Source organism: Haliotis rufescens, unplaced genomic scaffold (assembly GCF_023055435.1).
Source record: "Haliotis rufescens isolate VD_foot unplaced genomic scaffold, xgHalRufe1.0.p SCAF_16, whole genome shotgun sequence".
NCBI lineage: Eukaryota > Metazoa > Mollusca > Gastropoda > Lepetellida > Haliotidae > Haliotis > Haliotis rufescens.
In genome coordinates, this window is record NW_025963846.1 from 26,987,261 (window position 1) to 27,012,221 (window position 24,961).

The window sequence follows — 24,961 nt, forward strand, 5'->3', positions numbered from 1 at the left end:
TAATAGTGCTGAAAGTATGTTTTTAAAGGGGTCGAGTCTAACCTTTCTTAGTCACATGTAACAATGCCTCAGTTTGATTCGTTAAAAGTTTAGATCTGACCATGAACTCAAGTGTGTCATAATCGGAAAAATGTCGAAGCCTACGTGCCAGATTGAGCATCTCTCTATTGATTTTGTAATTCACTTGCTGACTCTACAAATGATAAGTATCTTACCTCATTCATGATTTAATAAGTACTCGACGATAATGTGGAACCAATCCAATGATAAATAAGAAATGTCCAGAAACATTCTGATAATAAATGTGAAATGTCATTTTTCTATTAATTTCTTTCCTAGCTAATAGTTCCGTCACGAACTTTGCATACCTAATGCAACCACATCATTGCAGCTATGAACAGATAAATTTGTTACACTTTTGTTACCAATTTCTAATGTTTTTGAGACGCATTTTAACCTTATAACAATAGCAGAGAATATTTCTTTTCTCTTCTTCCGATGTCTCGCTCATACCACCAATTTCACCCGATGCCATAAACGGAATGCATTCAAGTTCAGTACTGCAGTTTTACTTTAAGTCCTGACATATTTCAAAATATATAATCCACATCATTTTATCACTGCTGTGATTATGATATCTCTTGAGCTCCGACCACATCCCTGTCTGTCCCTGTCCTTTCCCTAAGACAACCTCACCCCTCACCTTGTTGGATTCACTTGTACATGAAGCATACGTATAATGCTTCGGAGCGATGTCTATTCGGATTCTCATTTTTACACTTTCTCATGTCTTGTCTCCGTGTCCTGATAAACCAAGAGCAGTTATTGCATGACTGATTGAATGGGATGATATGATGAACACTCTTAGTTTACCAGTGTCAATAGGTTGATATTGTTATTTTCTCTGGTAGAGTTAATTACTTTTTCTACTTGCATATAGTGTAGGATTCATTTGTCCCTTCTGGGATACTATAGATGATGATGTTATTCCTTCTACTCCGTCTTTCTAAGTCCTCTACACGGTTTCCCAGCTCAGTGAATTCTATCATAAGATCATCCACTTTTTCCGAACTGCATCAACATCCAATCGGATTATATTCTGTTTTTCCCTTGTGGTATACATTTGCTTTTGTAAGGCTGTGACGTCACACCTGTATCATCTCTCATAGAACCTGTGTCATTTCCTAACGTTTCCTTCCTTTAATTGCTGGATATCGGAACTCTGCATGCCTGGCAAGTCTGTACTCAATGGGCCTTGGTTAAGTGCTGCGTCACCAGCTCGGAATATACGGCGTGTAATGATACATCGTCATTGTAGCTGTCCGGTTTCCGATATGTAAACCTGTAATCAGTGACACACAAACTTATCTCAACATCCGGGAGGTGTATATTGGTAACTCTGTCTTGTATATACTGCATGTTGTAAGCAATAGACAATAGAGCGGGATAATCTGAGCAGTATTACTGTACAAAGTGGAAGCAGGTAAGCCAGGACTGTACCCTTCGTCCATGTTGAGTGTAGGGTTGAACATTTTCAATCTGCCCTCGGGGGTGAATGAAACAGCCGATCCTTGGTCTCCAGATGATGACCGATACACCCATTTTCACTGGGAGGGAACGTTTTGTACTCAAAGTAGACAATTTTATGTACGACAACTTCTTTATTTACTGTAAAGGCGACGTGTCGGTAAAGATTCTTATACCTTTGTCAAGCAAGGCTGGATAATGAACATGATAGAACATTAACAGAAACAATAATTGCATACATGCGGATTCGAACCCTAGATCATAGGTTTCTTGCGTGCCCAAGGGACGCAACTCTGCACAACGAATTGCGGCGCTTTAGATGACCGGGCCACATCAACGATCCAGTACTTTCGGTTACTTCAACAACATATGTTCACGTATTTATGTCTAATAGCAGGTCAGACTCGATTATTTACAGACCGTCGTCATATAGCTGGAATATTGCTGGCACGGGACATCAGTCAGCTCCAACTCGGTTATCCAGTCAACGTGAATCTGACCTCTATGGACAAGATATATTCTCGGGTAAATATATTGTGTACATGAAACAAGGTTGCATTTGTGTTCTTCAAGAGGCAAGTGGTATGCATAATCCATAGTATGAAGTTCAAATCATATCTGAATAGGTGACTGTACATGTACTGTGGGGCTGAGAGTGATCCTCCAGAATGAAGTACTGTCGTGAAGGTCTACCTGGATCATCAGGGGGTTCTGACTCCCTCGGGTGTCGCCTTTCCAAGTTTGGTGTAAGGTTCTTGTTCTTCCTCAGCGGAGCGTTTCCCTTCCAGTTTGTTGTATGTGTCTTCTGGTTTCTCAAGGGCGAAATAATCAGCTGCTGTACCGTTGTTTCCAGCTGGCTCATTGTCTTCACTGTCATCTACCATTGATCCCAATTTGTTGTATGTCCCCTGCACATCAGTTGTAGTCTCAGTAGCACCCTCTCTGACCAGTCTGTTGTATGTACCCTGCACATCAGTTGTAGTTTCAGTAGCGCCCTCTCTGCCCAGTCTGTTGTATGTGCCCTGCACATCAGTTCCCGTCTCAGTAGCGCCCTCTCTGCCCAGTCTGTTGTATGTGCCCTGCACATCAGTTCCTGTCTCAGTAGCGCCACCTCTGCCCAGCCTGTTGTATGTGCCCTGCACATCACTTCCTGTCTCAGTAGCGCCATCTCTGACCAATTTGTTATAGTCGCCGTCTGTCGGGTCATCCTTCTCCTGGGAATACACAGCTGCCCCAATCATGTCATCTGTTATGTCCGTATAGTCTCCCTGGTCGCAGGCAGAAGGATCCACCTCCAGCTGGTTGTCTTCTCCCTCTTTGATGACGTCATACACATCTGACGGGGCACTGGACGCTTGTTGTACAGCTGAAACCTTAATGAGATCCGGGACTTGGGATGTCACCTCATTTTTACCACGTGGGGATTTACCACTGGAACTGGTGGTGTGAATCTTAAAAGAAGCATAATTATGGCTTGTCAGTTTTACATAGTTTCACTTTTATGACCTGTTTACACGTGACATCGTACTGAATGACTACAGTTAGCTTGTTAACGATTAATTAACGTGCATTTGTGATACCCGGTAATAGTTGTGGTCAGAATATACACCTTGAACATCAATAATATATTGACCGTAATATACCGAAAAATATGCTGAAATTACCAGCCTAATTGGCGTTGTCATTAAATTAGCCCTATTCGTAAAACAACACACTAATACCTATATGAATTCGAAACTATTATTCCATTATTGCAACACTGAACAGTTGGCTACATGTACCTAGTTGGGAGAAGTGTTAAGTCTATTTCGAAACAGTATTTAGAAGAGACACTGATAAATACATGTGTTATTTCTACTATTGAAATAACCCAATACTAATCAATCTATCAACTAGTACATATTTTGCAATTGCTTCCACCTATCAGAAGTGTATCACACATAAAAGAGTTTGGATAAGATTGAAATATGACAGCAATAAACAATTTACCAATCCCAGATAGGTGTGGGATTCCTTCGTCCCTGCTCCGTCTTCATCTTCTGTATGTCTATAAATATTTAAGAAATAAGGGTGAAGTGGAAGTTCATCATGTGCTAGTGATATTGTCTGACACTAATTTACAAACAACTTGATTCCCCTCAGTTTTCTGTAAATAATAACGACGTCCGATATGAGGATCATAATAACGTTCTTTATGTCTTAATGTCTTTATGATTAGACAATGTTACAATAGATAATTTGATGATGCACGTTGACAATTTCACACATATTAAACACTTTATAATCATTTACTCGACTAATGCGTCATGGCGTCAGGAATAGCTTGACGTACCTTCTTCTTAAGCGACATGCACGACAAAGGAATACGATGACAACCGTGATGATGACGCCCCCAAAGAGTCCTCCAACGACTCCTCCAACGAGCACTCCGATCTGAGATCCGTCTTGTTTATCTACGTGAAACCGTATGCAATGATTATGACAATAAGTTTTTCAATTGAAAATTAATTGATATAAATACACATTGCCTGATATTAATTATGTATTATTCTATTTAATTTCTCAAAACCATTAGTTCACTGTTGTTTGAACAGAACCGTTCCTGCAACAGCCGTATCAGTGGTTGTACCAGAGGCTGTTTTGCCGCTGGATAGACCAGGGGTTGGAGTATCTGTGCCGGATGCAGGGGATGCAGTACCAGTAAGTGTGTCGGATGTTGTCTTGCCACTCGCTGGACCTGGGGTAGGTGTGTCAGTTTGTGTGCCAGATGCTGTAGTATCAGTAGTTTTTGTGGAGGCTGCAGTGTCGCTGGCTGGACCAGATGATGCAGCAATGGTGGGTTCGCTGCTAATAGTAGTAGTAGTACTTGTGATTGTGTCAGAGGTTGTGGTACCATTTGTCAAAGTAGTGGTTGGTGGTGTGCCTAGTATTAAAGAGAGTAAAACGTTTGAAACTGTAATATTTATAATTGAAACACAGTAGTATTAAACTAGCTAGAGTATAATATTATGACAGGCCAACAGATGTCCGGTCTTGTAATGTGATTAGTTGCAGGTAAGCGCAATCACGTGCTGTTATGTAACATGTGACAGTCTTGAAAAAAACAGCCGGTCAAGTGGCAGGCTCGTCTCCCTACTCCCTCGTTTGTCGTTCTCCCTGAGAACCCAACAGAAGAAACATGGCCTAATGTCTCTGCTACTGTTTTTATCCTTTGGCGCTCGGATTTGCTGTGCAGAGCTCCGTCCCTTGGGTACGCCAGAAATCTATGACCGCAGTTTCGACCCCCGTATCGCCTCGATTATGTTTCTAGGTTTGTCAGGACAATAACCGTACTTCGGCCTTTCCTCCCACATTAACCTGACACGTCGTGATATATGGCATTGTCATTTAGTTTTTCAAAATTCGATGATTTCCTAAGGAACATTTTCGATCCGTTTAGTGGCAATCAGTTGACTAATTCTAACACTACGGGTCACTTGGACAGAAGAAGAGCCTGCCATACATGCACATTGAAAATTATGACGAATGTATAAACAGTAAAAATGATAAACGATGACATCCTTAACTCTATTCACGTCATAAACGGTGACAAAAACCGATAACATAATTTACCAGGAACAGGATGCAAGGGCCGTGCTGGAACAATTGTGAACACATACTTTGGCCATGTGTCTGCGCAAGCCAGACGTTCTTGTGTTTCAGTGTATGAAACGGATGGTTACACACCTGTGTCTGATTTACCCAATCAAGAGAGGCTCTAAATATGTATACATTAACTTGAAGATGAACACACAATACCACTTAGAAAGTGGTCAAAAGAAATAAATGTTATATTTGGGATAATACTTTTTAGTAAGGTACAGATTCTAGAACTTATTTGGGTTGAATATGTTTGCATCAGCAGCCCCGTATGAACCTCGCAAGTTCATTTAACTATGTACATTGCTTGTATACATGTACATCAGAGATGTGAAATATTTCCTGGTAAAATGAACATTCATTTGTCATTCAATTCCTCAAACTAACTGTTCTGTACTTACAATTCTTGGATTCCACCTTGCAGGTACATCTGCAAAACATGTACGACGATGGTAAATTTATTATATTTTATGTATGGAACGTTCATGTTTGTGAAATTCGTATTCAGCTTTATAATCCACTACATAGTTCAAGATAAGGTTTCCAGGATGTTCTATATTTGATGTTTATTAATTTCATGTTTCAAATTACGGTGCTATATCGAGCTGGAGGAAATCTTATACATACATATGATAAATGAATAAAATAAAAACCCAACTAAAATTACTACAAGGTTTTTTTCAGGAGAATTTTTCAGTGATATTGCTGAAATGTTGCTAAAGCGGCGTAGAACAATTGTCACTCACTCACTCTCTCACTCGAACGAGATATGGGCGGCGTGCACACACAAATCAGTGACGGCACGATTAATAAATTGGGGTGTATAACGTTGAATTGTAATACTATGTCGTTGAGATAATATGTTTCATCATTAAGTGTGTAATTAGAATATGTCTTTGTGAGAGTATACACAACTACTTAGGGTAAACACATCAAATTCAAAGCTGATCTTTAACCATTGATGAAATCTTCTACACTGTAATATATTAATAAAATCAACAGTCATATTAGTGAGTGAGTGAGTATGGTTTTACGCCGCTTTTAGCAATATTCCAGCAATATCACGGCGGGGGACACCAGAAATGGGCTTCACACATTGTACCCATGTCGGGAATCGAACCCGGGTCTTCGGCGTGACGAGCGAATGCTTTAACCACTAGGCTACCCGACCGCCCCAACAGTCATATTAACTCGTGTGGTCAACATGTGTAAGTTGAAGGCTATAACAAAGGAAAACAGTAGGGTCTGTGTTATCAGTCAATTAGTCCAAATGTGTCACTGGCAACTACATGTATATATACTCTACATAAAACGAAACGCAAAAGTGATTTTTGATGGACAGATGGTTATCGATTGCTTCAAATTGGCACACATTATTATCATTGACCCAGGTTTCATGTGGCACACATGGAACAGTAGATTTTCATGGTGAAGGTCATTTGTTCTCAATATCTGGCCACCATTAGAGTCCAAAACTGACTGGCTTCGTCGTCCTATGGAAGCAATCAGAAACTGTGGCCTGGGGAATGTTCCCCCACTCTGCCTGCAGTGCTTCTGTCAACAGCCGGAGGCTCTGTGGTTGTTGCTGGCGTGCTCGCTGTCGTTGATGTAGCGCGTCCAATAAATGCTTCATAGGGTCTCAATCATGAAGACCATGGCAGGACCTGGATGTTGTGATTTCTGAAAAAGACGCTCGCTTGTTGGATAATGGTAGGAGCGTGGGCGAGGAATCTCATTCGTGTAGCTTTGTGTCAGTAGATTTCCTTGCACTTCCACGATGTCAGTTCTACCAGTGTAGGAGATGGCTGCCCACATCATCACACTACCACCACCAGATTTGTCCACGTCCTGTATGCAGTTTCATGTAAAACGTTCCCCACAACGCCTGTAAACACGTCGTCTACCATCCGCACGGCGCAGCATAAAACGTGACTCGTCACTATCCAAAACTTGTCTCCATCACACTTGACACGATTGACGTCGCAGCCGACGATGAAGGTCCGTGAAAATGACAACTTGAACTAGCGAGAATATCTTCAGCGTTGCAACGGTTCCTCACTGCCTTGGCTGATATCCTACGCAATCCTGGTATTGACGTCGAGGTGCCCTATTGTAGAGGTGGCGGTGGTGGCTCTTTCACGTTATTAAGTGACGTAGCCATATGAATCTTTCATGGGCTCTAGTAGTGATACGTGGTCGACCGGATCTTGAAAGGTACCGTGTTGTCCCGTGTGTCTGTGTCTCCCGTGAATGGCCCCACAGCCTTATAATGGTGCTTGGTACTACGTGGCTACATCTGGCGATGATTTTCCTTTTTACAGTCGGCCGATGACGTTGTTGCGTTGGGCTTCCGTCAGTCAGGGTATGTTTTCACTGTTCACTTGATGTAAGATTGTGATGGCATGTAAATGAAAACCCAACGTTTTTATAGACTAACAAGTGATGTAGCACGTGCATGTCACATAGGAGTGTTTCGGCGCCATGCTCTAACGTGTTTGTGTTTTTGTGATATTTTACCAAATTACTGCAGTACCTCATTCTTTCTACACAAACCAAACCCAATCCAGAAATGATGATTTCTTTTCGGTATTAGTTATATATTAATGTGGGCTAAACTTTGCGTTCCTTTTTTTGCAGGGTATATAACTTTTCAAGAGGATGAAATATCGAATATTTGTTCTTCTTGAGGGGACGAAATTATTATCGAGCAAAATGAATTGTCCTACAAACTGCTTGAAAAACAACAGTTATGCTTCAGACTGTTTGAAAACAGATTGCCTGCAACATTAAATACATTGTTGCAAGAAGCTTTTAAGAACAAAATCTTTGTATATAAAATAAATTAGAGAAATATCCAGCCTTCAGACGAAATCCTGGCGCCCCCAGAAATAGTTTATACAGTTGACTAACTTGTCAGTAGACTTTACCAATCGTTTAGTATTGTTTTAATAGATGGCCTATTGTCACTATCGAAGAAGGGTTAAGTAGCAGCTTAGATAGGAGAGGAGGGGGTGTCGCATTCATATTGAGTCGCATTTGTGGCTAGGGGCCAGCGGTCGCATTCAGCGGAGACGCATTAATTCCACGTTTTACAGTACTTACATTGTCAGATTCCTGTATGAGAGAAATACAATTATGCATACAGCAAAAACACATTGCTGAATACAAAGATTTTTGTACCTTGGTAGGATTCGAACCTGCAACCTTGATTTGTAGTCCGTAACGCTACCACCTGTGCTACGGAGATTTTTGTCGTCACAACTGTCAATTTTCGTAATAACCATTAGCTTGGCGTATTTGTACATTATTAAGTGATGGGTATGTGTTATGCAAGGGCCTGTGAATATGATTTGCACATCTAATTACAATATATATTATACATCTCATTCATATTAGACTTATTGTCTGAAGATATGCACTTTGATAAACATGTTTAAAGGTATTTAAATTCTAAACTTGTTTGGATTATCAGGATGTTTCGTTTAAGTGGTGTTTAGGCTGTGAGGCGATAGCTTTTTCATATGTTAGGACCTATGTGTGTTTACATTCCTAACACATTTCTACAGTGTGAATTATACTAATCTAATATGTGATATCTTCAGCATCTTCGTGTAATCTACCAGGCAGGATAGTAAATACGTTGTTTAGACTTGCATCATATGACCTCGGGTTCTTGTTGTTTTTTGCATGTGTTTATGCGAACACCTGGTATCATTTGATATTAGATAGTGATTCATAAACACATGCTTCTGCTATAGAGATTTGTTTTAAGTAAGTAGAATTCCTAGGACATTTTGTGCAGTGTAGAAACATCTACAGGTTTTTTAATGTACCCTATAATGTCCGGGTCTGTCTTCTTCTGTTGAGGTAGAGTACAAGACGGCAATTCACCTGAAATTTAATATTCGTGTTAAACCATATCTAAGTATGTCAGAGAAAAAATAAACATACATTATGACAAACTATGTTTGGAAATCATAAAAATAACTTTGCGGAAATTACTCGTTCACATTACCTGGGCCAATGCATGTTCTGTTCAACTGATTCCCATCTTTAAATCTGGAAACATATTCAAAATCACATATTTAACATGTAAAACATGTGTAACACACACTTATCTTAACGGTACTACGAGGGGCGTTCAATAAGTTTTACAAAAACAATGTCCATTTGTGGCAGGTGTGACACTAGTCATAACATCAGGTTGACACGTGTCATAACAAGTTCTAGACACAACAATAAGTTAGATCTGATGGCTTCATTCACCTAAGGGTGGTCACAGTCATGGATTCTCTCAAACATGAACAACGCGCTGTAATAAAGTTCCTCACCAAGGAGGGATGAAAAGCAAAAGGAATCCATGATCGCATGTCTAATGATGGGTAAGGATGCTCCTGACTATTCCACAGTTTGCCGTAGGTCTCTACAGTTAAAGAGGGGTAGGGAGTCAATAGACGATGACCCAAGGTCAGGCAGGCATTCAGATGGCACCCAACCGGAAACCATTGCTGCTATAGAAAGAAGAATTTTGTCTGACAGACAGGTGAAAGTATCTGAACTTTCTAGGGAATTCCAAATATCAGTTGGAACTGTTGGAACCATTATTCGTGAGCATCTTGGTATGTCCAAGGTATTTGCAAGAAACATGAATCCACCACTGGGAATCCATGCAATGGAAGCATCCATTCCGAGGAAGTTTCGCACTCAACCATCGGCTGGCAAGGCAATGGCCACCATATTTTGGGATGCAAGGAACACATTACTGATTGATTACATGCCACCAAAAACTACAATAAATGGACAGTATTATTCTAATGTAATGAAAGAATTGCGACAATGTATTCGCCCGAGACGCCGTGGGATGTTAACACGTGGTTTTCTACATTTGCATGACAACGCTCCGGTTCACAAGTCGTAAATGCACAGGCCGCCATATGTGAATGTGGATTCGAACAGTTAAATCACCCACCCTACAGCCCAGACTTAGACCCAAGTGACTATTTCCTGTTCTGGCAAATGAAATCTGCCCTACTTGGAAGACTCCTCCAGGATGACGAGGACATAAAGGCTGCCACAGAGGCGTGGTTAGAGGGCCAATCTGCAGATCTCTAATCTGGGCGGCAAAAGAAAGTATAGGTCGAGTTCCATGATCGATAAAAAAATAACAAGAAGAGGTTTTGTTGTGAATTATAATATAATCTAGGGATGGGTAACAAATGATTAATCAACTACTATTTGAATGAAATTGTGTAATCACAGGTAATGTAAGCTCAAGGTAAACAATGGTGGGGTAAGAAACTTCATTTTTCAAAGTTGTCTGAAATGTCACCAAAAAATTGTCAGACACACTACAAGTTCATTGTCGACACAGTTGCCTTCAGTAGCGTGTATGACCTCCATCTGCCTTAATGCATGCTGTGATACGCCGCCTCATCGATGACGTCAGTCTTCTGATCTCCACAAATACCGCCCCACACCATGACACCGCCCCCGCCGAATGAATGGACCTCTCGAATACAAGCCGGAGCCAAACGTTCCCCTTTGCGTCGATAAACTCGTTCTCTTTCATCAGTAAACAGCACTCGATGCCAATTTCTCACTGGCCAGCGTCGAACCTGCCTCGCCCATCGCAGTCTCAGGCGTCGATGTTGAGCAGTCAGTACCATTCCTCGGAAAGGACGATACGCTCGGATTCCAGCACAACGAAGTCGTCGTAGTACTGTACGTTGGCTAATGGGATGTCCCAACGCTGTTGCTGCCGTCGCCGTTGCCGATACGAATCTGTTTTGCAGGTTAATGAGCCGTATCTGACCGTCTTCCAGTGGTGTTGTCACTCGGGGTCGTCCGGTTCCAGGCCTATCCTGTGTCCTCCCTGTCTGCCTGTACCGTTGAATCAGCCTGGCTACTGTCAACTGTGTACAACCAAACCTTCTGGAAATTTGGACCTGTGTTGCCCCCATTTCGGCCATACCGATGGCTCTCTCTGCTCCTGTGACAGTCGTGGCATTTCTTTTGTGTGCTTTCATCACGTGTGGTTATACGCTGCAGACGACGCATTTATACAGCTAACATGCACGTGCAGCTTATGCCATAGGCGGGAAACCTGTGTCACCATTTTTTTGTCACCGCACGAGCGCCATCAAAGATGGCGCGTTCGGGTGAGGTGATTTTGGTACCTGTTCCTGGGCAGTCATATTCCAAATACCCGCTTTCCACTAGTTATCACTGCTTTTAGGAAAATTACAAATTGCCAACCTATACTGTCTTTTGCCGCTTAGTTTCTAAAAGTGGTATTAAAAGCTTGAAGGACAAATGGAATAAGTGTGTATGGGGGGGGGGGAGGGGGGGAGGGGGGGGGGGGCGAGGAGGGGGAGAGTGAGTTGGTAAGTGGCTGGGCGGTTTGGTGAGTGGCTGGGGGGTGAGTGGGTGAGGAGGCGGCTGGGCGGTTTGGTGAGTTGGAAGATGTGTGTGTGTGTGGGGGGGGGGGGGGGGGGGGGGGGAGCGAGTGGCTGGGCGGTTTGGTGAGTGGTTAAGTGTGTGGGGGAGGGGGGGTGAGCGAGTGGGATAGATGTGGGGTGAGAGAGTAGGTGAGGGGGGCGTCTTGTCGGTTTGGTGAGTTGGTAAGTGGGTGGTTGAGTGAGTGGGTTAGTGGGTGGGGGAGCGGGGCAGCTTGGCGGTTTGGTGAGTGGGTAAGTTGGGGGTTTGGGGGTGGGTGAGTGGGGCGGCTGGGCGGTTTGGTGAATGGGTATGTTGGGGGTTGGGTGAGTGGGTTAGTGGGTGGGTGGGTGGGGGGGGGGGCAGCTGGGCGGTTTGGTGAGTGGGTAAGTGGGTGGTTGGGTGGTTGGGTTAGTGGGTGGGTCGGGGGGCAGCTGGGCGGTTTGTTGAGTGGGTAAGTTGGGGGTTTGGAGGTGGGTGAGTGGGGCGGCTGGGCGGTTTGGTGAGTGGGTAAGTGGGTGGTTGGGTGAGTGGGTTAGTGGGTGGGTGGGGGGGGGGGCAGCTGGGCGGTTTGGTGAGTGGGTAAGTGGGTGGTTGAGTGAGTGGGTAAGTGGGGGATGAGTGAGTAGGTGAGGGGGGCGGCTGGGCGGATTGGTGAGTGGGTAAGTTGGGGGTTTGGGGGTGGGTGAGTGGGGCGGCTGGGCGGTTTGGTGAGTGGGTGAGTGGGTTAGTGGGTGGGTGAGGGGGGGGGGGGGGCAGCTGGGCGGTTTGGTGAGTGGGTAAGTAGGTGGTTGAGTGAGTGGGTAGGTGGGGGATGAGTGAGTAGGTGAGGGGGGCGGCTGGGCGGTTTGGTGAGTGGGTAAGTGGGTGGTTGAGTGAGTGGGTAAGTGTGGGAGTGAGTGAGTGGGTTAGTGGGTGGGTGAGGGGGCAGCTGGGCGGTTTGGTGAGTGGGTAAGTGGGGGGTGAGGGGGGGGCAGCTGGGTGGTTGAGTGAGTGGGTAAGTGCCTGGGTGGGTGAGGGGGTGGTTTGGCCTTTTGGTGAGTGGGTAAACGGGGGGGGGGGGGGGGGGGGGGGAGTGAGTGGGTAAGTGGGTTGGTGAGTGAGTGGATCAAACTTTGTAAAGGATAACGTTTGTCATATACCAATAAAAAGTAGTTTGAAAATTTATTAAAACTACGTACGTGAAAGTTACTTTTATCTGAGCTATGTGATATGTTCGGTGATCTGAAACACAATTCATAATATCTTATAAAACAGGAAAAAACAGAATTTCACGAATAAATAACACGAAAGTGTATGTAATACTGAAGGGTGTGATTATTTTTGTATACTTAATAATTGGAAAACATCTAGAAATTGAATGCGTTGAAACAGACAGAACATAAACTTACTCTGTACATTATATGTTGCCCTGTAAAAAGCCTTGGTCATGTTGCAGTTTTGTTGGCAGACACTGAAGAAATAATGCCATAGCCATTCATAAGGTTTTCACATTACAATCGTATAATGAGATAAAGAGCTGCCCAGTCAAGCGCTCTGACATAGACAATACTACCACTCTCTAATTTGGATATCTCGATTAATGTTAAAGAGAGAGGCTGTGACTGATTCTTCAGGGTGGCTTTTCAACTATACTTGTTAATATGTTATTAAAGCACCGCCTCTATGTTCATTGACACAAAAATAATCAAAATAATAATGCATCGGAGCATTATCTGTTAAATTGACATTGTCGTCACTAAACAATACATTTGGGGATTTAAGTAATTTAAGTCTAACTTCGAGAAACAATTAACACGCACACACACACACACACACACACACACACACACACACACACACACACACACACACATATATATATATACATATATATATATATATATATACTGCTATATGGCAGTATATTTTATTGTTAAACAATGACTGTAGCTGTTTTACATTGTTTCTGTTGAGATTCATTAGAAGTTCATTGCATTGGGGGGCGGTCGGGTAGCCTAGTGGTTAAAGCGTTCGCACGTCACGCCGAAGACCCGGGTTCGATTCCCGACATGGGTACAATGTGTGAAGCCCATTTCTGGTGTCCCCCGCCGTGATATTGCTGGAATACTGCTAAAAGCGGCGTAAAACCATACTCACTCACTCACTCACTCATTGCATTGGACATTGGTTAGTTGTCAGGAATGTTTGTTTGTTTGTTGTTTATAACACCAGCAATATTCCAGATATATGACGGCGGTCTGTAAATAATCGAGTCTGGACCAGACAATCCAGTGACTGACATCATGAGCATCGATCTACACAATTGGGATCGATGACATGTATCAACCAAGTCAGAGAGGCCTGACCACCCGATCCCGTTAGTCGCCTGCATACGACAAGAATGGGTTGCTGAAGACCTATTCTAACCCGGATCTTCACGGGTGCCTGGCCCAGACTCGATTATTTACAGACCGGATATAGCTTGAATTATGCTGAGTGCAGCGTTCAACAACATACAAAACCAATTTGTAGGATGCTGCTCACGAATAACGGTTTGATATTAATTTTGACATAACACATGTCACAAGCACATATAGTTTGTCAGACATATCAATGCCGGATAAGTATGTAATTAATCAATAAATGCTCACTCTATGCTTGTATAAATATATGAATACCAGTTAACAATGAGTAATGGAAAACGATCTAAAACTTACTATTTCACACTCAATTTGTCACTTGTAATGTCTTTCAATTCAGGTTGCAACGGCACAGATTGGTTCTTATTGCACTTTGTCGAGGAACATAAGTTCGCAACTGAAACAATCAACATGTTAAATGTTACACATATCGTCGACATCTATTAATAATATTTACAAGGTGTTAACAGATCTTGTGTCATCATACTGCGGTTTTAATGACATATTTACATGGAGCAGAAAGAAGCAAGAAAGTGACTTTGAGGTTGTAAAGATCAATTGCTTGTTCAGAAAATTATCTTTGAAGAGCCTAATATTTACCACCGTAACCTCTCAATGTGTTGGGTAGACTACAGAAAGCTTATAATTCTGTACCTCCCGAATGGGATTTTTGAGGACACCGGAATGTATTGAACTCCCTGAGTGGTTACTTGTTTTACTTAAACCTTTAATGAACTTGAGGTGCATTTGCAGGGGTAGGTGGTGACTTTGAAAACCCATCTCCATTAGAAGATTAATATCTAACAATTTTTTTTAGTACTTTGCTTTTCTGTTTGTCACTAAAGGATTAAAGTTTTTTGGATTTTTTAATCTCCGTGGATGGTCAGGGCTATACGAACTTGACAAACCCCAGAATGCCCATATCAGGGGAAAACTTAGGGCAGAGTACAAATGAAGACTTAAGAAAATCTGGAGTTCAGAGTTCGCAATAAAGTCAAAGTCACAAATGTTAATGCTGCACCCGTACTTTCGTATTCTTTTTGTGTTGTTGATTGGACGAAAACAAGAAGTTCAGGGTATTGACACCCCCCCACGAAAAATCATATCGACAAGATATCCAACCACATTCGCTCTTCCCTCAATCGCTTGTATAAACCAATCGTAATGGGAGGGCATGGTTTGATTAAAGTGTAGGCTCTTTATAATAGAATTGTATTGTGCACATTTGCGCACAGTTATTTGTCTTTTCTTAAACAAACCAAGGATGTGGGACATAATCTCAATGGTAATGTTGATTTTGTTAATGGTTCTGTACTGCTGGACGGTACAGAAATGAGTGTCAACCAAGCGAAATCAGCCCAGGCTCAGTTTTTAAAGGTGGGGGGGGTATGCATCGAGTTTATATGCAGTGTGTTGTGATGAACAGCAACCTTGCAGAGTCCTTCTCTTGGATAAAATCACAAACACAAAGCTTTCTGTCTGCTGCTCAGGACCAGTCACTTCCCTCTCGAAACCGTCAATGTGTGATTTTGCATCAAAATGTAAATATTAAATGTAGATTATGCAATGAATTTAATGAGACTGTCCAACACATTGTCAGTGTATGTCCAGCGTTGGCACAAACGAGGTCTCTTAGCACATGGTGGAATGACTCGATCCTATAATTACCATCTCACTGGTCACCTTTATTTGGTTTGTAAATCGGTTGAAGGGAAAATGGCTATTTGGTGGTTATTGAACAATATCAGATAACCTACATACCTTAAGCTTAAGTTAAACTTCTGGGCCAGATTACCCTGTTTTGATATTGTCAATCCGAGTTGAAGCTCCAATTTATGTGCATAAGACACATATCAACAAGAATGTCTACTTCTTGCATAAATGACACACACCCAAATTTTGAATAGATGTTATCAATGACGAAGTCCAACATTTTGGCTAAAGGTAGAATTCAAAGAACGTTTCTGACTATACCATTAGCTTGTGTTTATGGATCACTGTCAAATAGTTAGGTGTTAGCCAGCAAGAGGTACATATTTATGTTAAGGCAAATGAATCTGTAATGACATTTGTGCCTCATGGAACTAAGAACAGTTAATGTCATAGATCGATATCCACATATTCAAGGATATCGATTTTGCCCTTTTACCGTAGAAATAGGATTTCTTACTGGTTGTTTCTGCCAAGATGGTAACATTCACGTGGATGATTTTGACCTTCCCAGATCCTTCCATCGTTCTGAGGAGGAGAGCAATGAAGTACAATTACACACAGAAAGTCATCTTTTGTTTATTGTTATTTTATGAAAAATACTAATAATAAGGAGCGGTGTGCCATCATCGGTTGCGTTTGAATGCCTTGTCCCGATTTTCTGACCAAAAACCGAAATATTGTGACCTGTTTCTGTGACAGTGTTTTTATAGCCGCAATTGAAGGACTATATGCTCAACTGCATGAACACATTTGGAGTCGCTGTGAATATACGGGTAAGAACATTGCTCGTCTACACATGCTTGCTGTAAGAGGCAACAAACGGGATCATGCTCGTTGACTTGTTAGATGCATGTCATCGTATCCTACTTGCATAGACCGATGCTCATGATATCAATCGCTTGATTGTCCATTGATGATGTTACTCACTGGGTTGTCTTGGCCAGATTCGATTATTTATTGACGATAGTTGAGTGCGGCGTTAAACAACAAACAAACGTTATGCACGTGAAATATGTTCGATGGGCCTAAAGTAATTACACTTAGACCGTTGACAGGGGCGGATACAACTTTTGTGGGAGAGAGGGGTGCGGATTTGATAATATTTCAATCCCCATTTTCTTTTCATAGCTTCTACGCCAAGACCTGTTCGCATTAAGACAACCGCTTTAGGGGCGGATACACCTTTTCACTGAAACTGAACTGGTTCGAATGATGGTACGCGACTCAAGCTTATCGCGATTTAGTTCAGGTAGACAGGAGCTCAGCCTACACTGACACAAGGAGATAATGCATTCTGAGTGCACATGAACTCGCTATAAGTTAGTAGTGATATAGGTCCCAGGTACAGTATGAGAGACGTCTCTGCACTTACACTTCCCCGGGATCGTAAAAACACAACCGATAACAACTCCCTGTGCTGAAGAACGCAATAAATGGATACTGTGATGCCACAGAGAACCAGCACATTGACATCATTTTTAGATATCATTTCCAAATTTGATGCCTGAATAAAGTAGTTTTCAAAAGTATCTGGTCAAATCCTTGGAAACAAACTGATACAACTTGGTGAATGCATGAGAAAGGAAATTATTTACACGGGTAATCTATATTATAAATGTTTGGTGAACAACAATTAATACAATAAACCAAAAGAGACGAAAATATAGACCTGCATGACTAGATTTATTATAATCACATTACTGTTTCAAGTGCCATGATTAACTAAACCTAGGTATACGTGGTGGGCATATGATAACTTTTTGGCATTATTAATGTGACACTTTAGAACAATGTCGGTCGGAATTGGTGCCAATTATATGGCAAAGGTCCTTTGTACGTAGGAATACACGCCTAACCTATTTCTTTCATTTTTTATTGTGGCTTGGTTCAGTCTGGCTTCATGGTATCGAAATAGAGGAATAATGAAACCAGCCACACCTGGCTGCACTCACGAGTGCACTGTTCTCATAATGCTTGTTGTTTAACGACGCACTCAGCAATATTCCAGCTATATGACGGCGGTCTGTAAATAATCGAGTCTTGATCCGACAATCCAGTGAACGATATCATAATCATCAATCTAGGCAATTTGGATACAATGTCATGCATCAACCAAGTCTGCGAGCCTTACCACCCAATCCCGTTTGTCGCCTGTAACTCTCAAAATGTGGACGCTCATCTAAAAGTTTCATGAGGTGACAGTTTTAGAAGACTGCCTGTGCCCATATAAGATCTAAACAAGGGCCTTTTGCGACCTGACTAGCGTCTTATCTACTTGTCCAGTGCGGACGGGAAACCTATTAGAAATTACCGATATCCTGCCAGCTTTCAACACTATTTCAGATTCAAGAATGGAGAACGTGCAACACTATTCCATATTCAAGAATGGAGAACGTGCAACATTATTCCAGATTCAAGAATGGAGAACGTGCAACATCGTTCCAAATTTAAGAATGGAGAAAATGCAACATCAGTCCAGATTCAAGAATGGAGAACGTGCAACATTATTCCAAATTCAAGAATGGAGAACGTGCAACATTATTCAAGATTCAAGAATGGAGAACGTGCAAAATCAGTCCAGATTCAAGAATGGAGAACTTGCAACATCAGTCCAGATTCAAGAATGGAGAACGTGCAACATTATTCAAGATTCAAGAATGGAGGACGTGCAACATTATTCCAGATTTAAGAATAGAGAACGTGCAACATCAGTCCAGATTCAAAAATGGAGAACGTGCAACATTATTCCAGATTCAAAAATGGAGAACGTGCAACATCAGTCCAGATTCAAGAATGGAGAACGTGCAACATCGGTCCAGATTCAAGAATGGAGAACGTGCAAAATCAGTCCAGATTCAAGAATGGAGAACGTGCAACATCAGTCCAGATTCAAGAATGGAGAACGTGCAACATTATTCCAGATTCAAGAATGGAGAACGTGCAACATTATTCCAGATTTAAGAATAGAGAACGTGCAACATCAGTCCAGATTCAAAAATGGGGAACGTGCAACATTATTCCAGATTCAAAAATGGAGAACGTGCAACATCAGTCCAGATTCAAGAATGGAGAACGTGCAACATTATTCCAGATTCAAAAATGAAGAACGTGCAACATTATTCCAGATTCAAGAATGGAGAACGTGCAACATCGTTCCAAATTCAAGAATGGAGAACGTGCAACATCAGTCCAGATTCAAGAATGGAGAACGTGCAACATTATTCCAGATTCAAGAATGGAGAACGTGCAACATTATTCTTGATTCAAGAATGGAGAACGTGCAACATCAGTCCAGATTCAAGAATGGAGAACGTGCAACATCAGTGCAGATTCAAGAATGGAGAACGTGCAACATTGTTCCAGATTCAAGAATGGAGGACGTGCAACATTATTCCAGATTCAAGAATGGAGAACGTGCAACATACTCCAGATTCAAGAATGGAGAACGTGCAACATCAGTCCAGATTCAAGAATGGAGAACGTGCAACATTATTCAAGATTCAAGAATGGAGAACGTGCAACATTATTCAAGATTCAAGAATGGAGAACGTGCAACATACTCCAGATTCAAGAATGGAGAACGTGCAACATCAGTCCAGATTCAAGAATGGAGAACGTGCAACATTATTCCAGATTCAAGAATGGAGAAGGTGCAACATCAGTCCAGATTCAAGAATGGAGAAGGTGCAACATCAGTCCAGATTAAAAAATGGAGAATGTGCAACATCAGTCCAGATTCAAGAATGGAGAACGTGCAACATCAGTCAGATTCAAGAATGGAGAACGTGCAACATCAGTCCAGATTCAAGAATGGAGAACGTGCAACATCAGTCAGATTCAAGAATGGAGAACGTGCAACATTATTCCAGATTCAAGAATGGAGAACGTGCAACATTATTCCAGATTCAAGAATGGAGAACGTGCAACATCAGTCCAGATTCAAAAATGGAGAACGTGCAACATTATTCCAGATTCAAAAATGGAGAACGTGCAACATCAGTCCAGATTCAAGAATGGAGAACGTGCAACATCAGTCCAGATTCAAGAATGGAGAACGTGCAAAATCAGTCCAGATTTAAGAATGGAGAACGTGCAACATCAGTCCAGATTCAAGAATGGAGAACGTGCAACATTATTCCAGATTCAAGAATGGAGAACGTGCAACATTATTCCAGATTTAAGAATAGAGAACGTGCAACATCAGTCCAGATTCAAAAATGGGGAACGTGCAACATTATTCCAGATTCAAGAATGGAGAACGTGCAACATCAGTCCAGATTCAAGAATGGAGAACGTGCAACATTATTCCAGATTCAAAAATGAAATACGTGCAACATTATTCCAGATTCAAGAATGGAGAACTTGCAACATCGTTCCAAATTCAAGAACGGAGAACGTGCAACATTATTCCAGATTCAAGAATGGAGAACGTGCAACATTATTCCAGATTCAAGAATGGAGAACGTGCAACATTATTCTTGATTCAAGAATGGAGAACGTGCAACATCAGTCCAGATTCAAGAATGGAGAACGTGCAACATCAGTCCAGATTCAAGAATGGAGAACGTGCAACATTGTTCCAGATTCAAGAATGGAGAACGTGCAACATTATTCCAGATTCAAGAATGGAGAACGTGCAACATACTCCAGATTCAAGAATGGAGAACGTGCAACATCAGTCCAGATTCAAGAATGGAGAACGTGCAACATTATTCAAGATTCAAGAATGGAGAACGTGCAACATTATTCAAGATTCAAGAATGGAGAACATGCAACATACTCCAGATTTAAGAATGGAGAACGTGCAACATCAGTCCAGATTCAAGAATGGAGAACGTGCAACATTATTCCAGATTCAAGAATAGAGAACGTGCAACATTATTACAGATTTAAGAATAGAGAACGTGCAACATCAGTCCAGATTCAAAAATGGAGAACGTGCAACATTATTCCAGATTCAAAAATGGAGAACGTGCAACATCAGTCCAGATTCAAGAATGGAGAACGTGCAACATCAGTCCAGATTCAAGAATGGAGAACGTGCAACATACTCCAGATTCAAGAATGGAGAAGGTGCAACATCAGTCCAGATTCAAGAATGGAGAACGTGCAACATTATTCCAGATTCAAGAATGGAGAACGTGCAACATTATTCCAGATTTAAGAATAGAGAACGTGCAACATCAGTCCAGATTCAAAAATGGGGAACGTGCAACATTATTCCAGATTCAAGAATGGAGAACGTGCAACATCAGTCCAGATTCAAGAATGGAGAATGTGCAACATTATTCCAGATTCAAAAATGAAGAACGTGCAACATTATTCCAGATTCAAGAATGGAGAATGTGCAACATCAGTCCAGATTCAAAAATGGAGAACGTGCAACATTATTCCAGATTCAAAAATGGAGAACGTGCAAAATCAGTCGAGATTTAAGAATGGAGAACGTGCAACATCAGTCCAGATTCAAGAATGGAGAACGTGCAACATTATTCCAGATTCAAGAATGGAGAACGTGCAACATTATTCCAGATTTAAGAATAGAGAACGTGCAACATCAGTCCAGATTCAAAAATGGGGAACGTGCAACATTATTCCAGATTCAAGAATGGAGAACGTGCAACATCAGTCCAGATTCAAGAATGGAGAACGTGCAACATTATTCCAGATTCAAAAATGAAGAACGTGCAACATTATTCCAGATTCAAGAATGGAGAACGTGCAACATCGTTCCAAATTCAAGAATGGAGAACGTGCAACATTATTCCAGATTCAAGAATGGAGAACGTGCAACATTATTCCAGATTCAAGAATGGAGAACGTGCAACATTATTCTTGATTCAAGAATGGAGAACGTGCAAGATCAGTCCAGATTCAAGAATGGAGAACGTGCAACATCAGTCCAGATTCAAGAATGGAGAACGTGCAACATTGTTCCAGATTCAAGAATGGAGAACGTGCAACATTATTCCAGATTCAAGAATGGAGAACGTGCAACATACTCCAGATTCAAGAATGGAGAACGTGCAACATCAGTCCAGATTCAAAAATGGAGAACGTGCAACATTATTCAAGATTCAAGAATGGAGAACGTGCAACATTATTCAAGATTCAAGAATGGAGAACGTGCAACATACTCCAGATTCAAGAATGGAGAACGTGCAACATCAGTCCAGATTCAAGAATGGAGAACGTGCAACATTATTCCAGATTCAAGAATGGAGAACGTGCAACATTATTCCAGATTCAAGAATGGAGAACGTGCAACATCAGTCCAGATTCAAGAATGGAGAAGGTGCAACATCAGTCCAGATTAAAAAATGGAGAATGTGCAACATCAGTCCAGATTCAAGAATGGAGAACGTGCAGCATCAGTCAGATTCAAGAATGGAGAACGTGCAACATCAGTCCAGATTCAAGAATGGAGAACGTGCAACATCAGTCAGATTCAAGAATGGAGAATGTGCAACATTATTCCAGATTCAAGAATGGAGAACGTGCAATATCAGTCCAGATTCAAGAATGGAGAACGTGCAATATCAGTCCAGATTCAAGAATGGAGAACGTGCAACATCAGTCAGATTTAAAAATGGAGAATGTGCAACATTATTCCAGATTCAAGAATGGAGAACGTGCAACATCAGTCAGATTCAAGAATGGAGAACGTGCAACATTATTCCAGATTCAAGAATGGAGAACGTGCAATATCAGTCCAGATTCAAGAATGGAGAACGTGCAACATCAGTGCAGATTCAAGAATGGAGAACGTGCAACACTATTCCAGATTCAAGAACAGAGAACGTGTCCAAGTAAAGACACTCGCCAGTGACTTAATTCTTGTCATTCGTGAGTTCATTTTCATTACAGGGCTTGGTACCACATAGGGCTTATGTGACCCAATATTGCCTTTTTGTGGCTGTAACGCTAAATCTGTGCATTTCAGTGTAATGTGTTAATCATGCATTGATCTTGTGAGGTTGTTTATGTATGTCAGAATTCAGTCCTGTACGAATGTATATCTGGTTTAATAGTCGCGTTTACATTTCGCAACATAAGTAGTCAGTGTCTTATTGATAATTACCAAGACATAGATCAAGCCTACAGGAAACATAAACATACCCGTAAATGTGAATCGTATATCCATCGGCATCGATGTCTCTTTCCCTGAAAGACGCAAGATCGATGTAAAACTATTTTGACCTGCTTGGATGACCAAAACTGTTGAATTTAAAACTATCTATAAGATAGCATTAAAGAAAATGATAAAGATATAGGTAATCGTGCATTTCTGGAGCTAAATATAAACAGTTGTGTTTCCATCTATGTATCACTTAATGACTTAATGTACGTTTCTACTGAAACCCTTGATGAACAAGTTCTTCGTTACTAGATTCCTGCTACTTAGGCCAGCCTTTAACCCACTGTGTCACAAACGTGTCTTACAGTGTAATCATATATTGAGAAAGGGCATAAGTCATAGAGCACAATACTGGAACATTCCATCTGAAGTCGGATACAAAAAGCAATTTTATATGTTTTAAAACAAACCTATAGGAACAAAAAACATAATTGTGAAAACAATGACATCCCGGGAGACATTTTTTTGTCAAGCAAATCGTACAGATGGTGATTATGTCGAGATTTTCTGAAATGCCCCCTTACCCTGCCAGCCACACTACACTAAAGGCTAAACACCTGCATCAGAGCACCATGTACTTACCAGCTCGTCCCCTGTGACCCGACCGAACAGGTTGTGGCAATACAGGTGACAAGGTAGAGGTACGCTGTAAATGGAGATATGCCTCTATGTATGACATACAAACAGACTGCATCTATCACCTGGTCTTACCCTGCATACTTTATGCAGACTGGGCACTCTGTACAGTTTGTTTATACAATGTGTAACGTAAGCTTTGTACAGCTTTAACGAAGATGTGCTGAAATGATTACTGTATATATGTTTCGAATTTCCTTGACTTTACATGTGTTTGTGACGGGTGAACCCGGTGGGGCATGATCCGCTCACCTTTTCGCGAACACCTGGTATCATTACTGTTTGATAGTGAATCATAAACACATGCTCATGACATAGTCGGAATCGTACAATCGACTCTGCTTTACCAGAGATTTCTATTGGATATGGAAAGGGTTTTGTCGCTATTTATATATATATATGTATGTATGTATGTATGTATGTATGTATGTATGTATGTATGTATGTATGTATGTATGTATGTATGTATGTATGTATGTATATATGTATATATATATATAAGCTTTATATACGTAATGTTGACAAAAATATATTTTCCAAGCTCTCCACAGTATCTCCTTCACTGTAACATCTAAAAGTAACATTTAATATTACTTTCTGGTTATCAAGAACATCAACGGAGAGCTTACTGATTGTATGCAGACGAGCTGAAACAACTCCCAAATTCAAATCCTTTGGCTAAATCCACCAATTACCCACTTATCATGAAGTTAAAAATATTTGAAATGTTCAGTACCTGTAAATGTGTACACCATGTCCATTGGCCTTTATGTTTGGTGTACTGAAACGAAAGGTTCGCAAGTATTATATGAAACTGACATGCTCCAGTTCGTTGATAATAGACATGTGCAACAGTCACTGTGTTGAAACATTGAGGAGTGTGGGTGGGTATATTGTTTCACTGACGTGTCTCGCGGCAATTGGTGTATTTAGTAAACAACTTGTGTGTGGTGTGTCTTCCTTGAATTAAGCTCTTTTTCTATAATCTACTAAATAAAACTTCTTGACATTAATACAAATTCTATCAATTAAAATACCAATATAAAGGTCTCTTATAAGAAAAGAAGACGTTGAGATATGTATACCTCATATTAGGGCATGAGTTAGGCATGTGTTAAGGTTGACTCGTAACCAAAGACATGGGTACACTGCGTGAACAAAAATCATAAAGCCACACACATACATACAATGTCTCATGATTGATATCCTGGTACAAATTGTTTGTATCTTGTCAATATGCGGTGGGACTTCCGTATGAGACGTAACATTGACCTAGAAAATTACGGTTAACTTAACATAGGTGAAGACCCTTGTGTGATTGGTTTTCAGGAAAGAAGAACTTACCTCGAATAAGTTTTGCACAGTATGAAGGACAAGCCTGCGTAACAGCCACCTTCCTACAATCCTCCACCCTGCTCACGTCCCACCAGGAAGTATATTCTGACTGTATTTCTAGCTCACAGGGCAATAC

The 24,961-nt window shown here is 41.3% G+C and overlaps 1 protein-coding gene across 2 annotated transcripts; it reads right to left on the reverse strand.

Moving 5' to 3' along the window:
- Nucleotides 1-1,646: 1,646 nt before the first annotated feature.
- On the reverse strand, nucleotides 1,647-24,961 carry LOC124127279. Of its 2 annotated transcripts, XM_048397071.1 has the most exons (15): nucleotides 24,835-24,961; nucleotides 24,227-24,271; nucleotides 23,437-23,500; nucleotides 22,836-22,880; nucleotides 16,174-16,241; nucleotides 14,301-14,400; nucleotides 12,993-13,054; nucleotides 12,783-12,825; nucleotides 9,182-9,225; nucleotides 9,000-9,057; nucleotides 5,568-5,596; nucleotides 4,226-4,450; nucleotides 3,860-3,980; nucleotides 3,517-3,574; nucleotides 1,647-2,978 (listed from the first exon to the last, which is right to left on the reverse strand). In XM_048397071.1, exons 2-15 carry the CDS (start codon nucleotides 24,249-24,251, stop codon nucleotides 2,229-2,231), a joined length of 1,692 nt encoding a protein of 563 aa, XP_048253028.1. In that variant the 5' UTR covers nucleotides 24,252-24,271; nucleotides 24,835-24,961; the 3' UTR covers nucleotides 1,647-2,228. The 2 variants fall into 2 exon arrangements, with proteins under 2 accessions (XP_048253028.1, XP_048253029.1); XM_048397072.1 differs by lacking the exons at nucleotides 16,174-16,241; nucleotides 24,227-24,271 and having other exon boundaries at nucleotides 24,835-24,955.